Raw genomic sequence first — 2,500 nt, 5'->3', positions numbered from 1 at the left:
TGTAGCAGCTCTCGTAAGGTATGATGTGATTGGCTCGTTACCCAAGCCAAAAACAAAACAATATGTAGCAGCTCTCGTAACCTGTTATTGTTTAGTATTGCAAACAGCCTCTATTGTTCAAGTCTAAGGGCGCTTTCTATTTGACAGAACTGACCAGCCAGACCAGGGGTCCGTTTCTCGAAAGGCTTGAAACTTTACAGGCCATTTTCGGGTGTCACAATTCTCTCTGTATCTCAAGAACGGGGAGGATTTAAGTCAATAAATTTCACCGCCATTTTGCTATGTTACCTTGAAAACATATTCAAAGATTGGCTTCCCAAAACAAGCGTTTGACAGTTTTACAAAGGGCCTTTCGAGCCCGAAAAGTTTTCGGGACTTTCGATAAACGGGCTCTACAACGGCTCGTGTTCCCACAGCATTTTTCGTTCTCCCAAACTTTCACTCTTGTTTCTATAACTCTATAGAAACACGGTACATGCATGTTTACGTTACGAGACCTGTCACAAGACTCTACTGTACGTACGGCCAGCTAAATTTGGAATTTTGGTGCAACATTTTCAAGCAAATTTTCCATGCTGTTTTTGGAAATAGACTTGTGAAACTGTTTGAATCTTGCAAGCAACTGTTTCAAAAAGCATTTATTCGTTTCTCGGGTTAAGAAGCATGCTAACGGTTTATTTTCGCTGACTTTCTTATTATAGATATGAAGAAACTGGATCACCTTAATTTTTCTTTTTTCTCAATAAAGCAATGAACAAAATTGGATATTTAGTCTTACTGAAGAAACCAAATTTTTCGCAAACGGTTAATTTAGAAGTTCCCAAAACGAAAGTGAACTGAAACGATCACTCAAAATGAACTTTCTTTAAACAGAAAAAAAAAACAGGAATTGAAAAACAGTTATTTCATTACTGTTGTGCAAAAGCATCTCGAAAGTAGTACAGGGTTACGAAAAAAATGCTAATTTAAATATAGCCAATGTCCTCAACAATTCTCTTTTGCGTTATTAAATTCTCGCAATTCCAGAAACAAGTGTAACGAGAAATCTTTATTTTCATTCATTTCAGTCGTTAATGGCGGGTTCACGAGCTGGTCGGCGTTTGGCAAATGCAGCAAGACTTGTGGTAAAGGATGGAAGACTCGAACTCGCACATGCACCAATCCGCCACCTTCCGGAGGGGGAAAATGTTGTGAGGGGACGTACAGTCAGAGAAAAAGATGCAAAATGGGCTGATGCCCTAAAGGTGATTGTATTTCTGATTGTCCTTACGACTGTAGAAGAAGCGATTTTGGGGCCACATTTCTTTGGATACAATCGAATTTTCGTGTGTAAACAATCGAATTGACCTGCTCCCAACTGTGTGACTTCATAGGTCAGTTGGTAGAGCATTGCACCGGCATCACAGCGGTCATGCGTTCAAATCCGGTTGGAGTCACCTGAATTTCTCAGGTGTCTATAAAAGACAATTGCTTAAATTGTCAAGATAAGTACGGGGATCAGTTCGAATTAGGCACGCATGGGGGTCCTGGTGTTTCGAAACGCATATGGGCCAACCTGTTCGCGCGAAAATTTATTTCTTCCAAAATAAGAATAACATCTCTCAAACTGGAAATAGGTTAACCCAAATGGACCGCATTCCTACTGCATAATTTAAATTTTAAACAGCCCTGTGCTTTAAGGGCCACCGACAACCACAAGTCTTTGCGGGCGTGCAAGCTATCGGCGCCATTTTCTGTAATACAGAAACTAGTATTCTTGAAAAGTCAAATTCCATCGCCTCACATCGTCGTGTTTTGGATGCTCAGTAGCTTCAAACTTTGTTAATATTTTCCTTGATGTTTAAATATTGTATTTTTGGCGTTATTTGGGTGTTGTGTTCGTGTTAAAAGCGAAATGAAAACTGTGAAGAAAGGTCGTCCGCCGAGGAAGGAAAAGCGCCATTTTATTTGGCTCACTACTTCAACCTTAAGGTTATGGAACGAAAGGAAAAAGGCGTTTGGATTAAAAAAAAAATCGAACAGCGAATTCGCAGAAGTTCTTCTTCACGGGATGTTTCTGAAGCGAACCGGCCGATTCGATTGCCCGGATAATAAAAACAACAAAGGCGCGCAAAGGACACTGGTTGTCGGTGGCCCTTTAAAGCTGATTTAAATGCAATGTTGTTTCATGAGCATCTTTGGAAAAGACCACTTTCAGAAATAGAGGCCGATTCATTATTTTTTTTTTTTATTGTTTTATGCAACCCACTTCCCTAATCTTATATTAGATTTCGCTCAATGTAACGAGGCTAGAAATGCTTATTGCCTTTAAGAGGAAAAAGGTATTTTATTTATCCGCCATTACATAGTGTGCCAAGTGAGCTGCAGTCCTTTCGCCCGGTACCCTATTCGCTCGAAAGCTCGTTCGCCCCAAATGATGGTGACCTTTCCTCCACACCGCCTTGGTCCAGTGGAAAAAAAGCCAAAATGATCATCTCCGGCAGAGCTGCCTTGCCTTCTG

At 40.6% G+C, this 2,500-nt stretch overlaps 1 protein-coding gene across 1 annotated transcript in view; it reads left to right on the top strand.

Moving 5' to 3' along the window:
- Positions 1–2,500, top strand: part of LOC138025518 (semaphorin-5B-like) — a 33,478-nt gene that overhangs the window by 11,817 nt on the left and 19,161 nt on the right. Inside the window, exon 5 of the mRNA XM_068872715.1 lies at positions 1,068–1,229. Coding sequence (XP_068728816.1) covers positions 1,068–1,229 — 162 coding nt within the window. The remainder of the gene's footprint in view (positions 1–1,067; positions 1,230–2,500) is intronic.

This window comes from Montipora capricornis, chromosome 12 (genome assembly GCF_036669925.1).
Source record: "Montipora capricornis isolate CH-2021 chromosome 12, ASM3666992v2, whole genome shotgun sequence".
Lineage (NCBI taxonomy): Eukaryota > Metazoa > Cnidaria > Anthozoa > Scleractinia > Acroporidae > Montipora > Montipora capricornis.
Note: the sequence above shows the minus strand (reverse complement) of the source record. Positions and strands in the feature narration are given on the sequence as shown.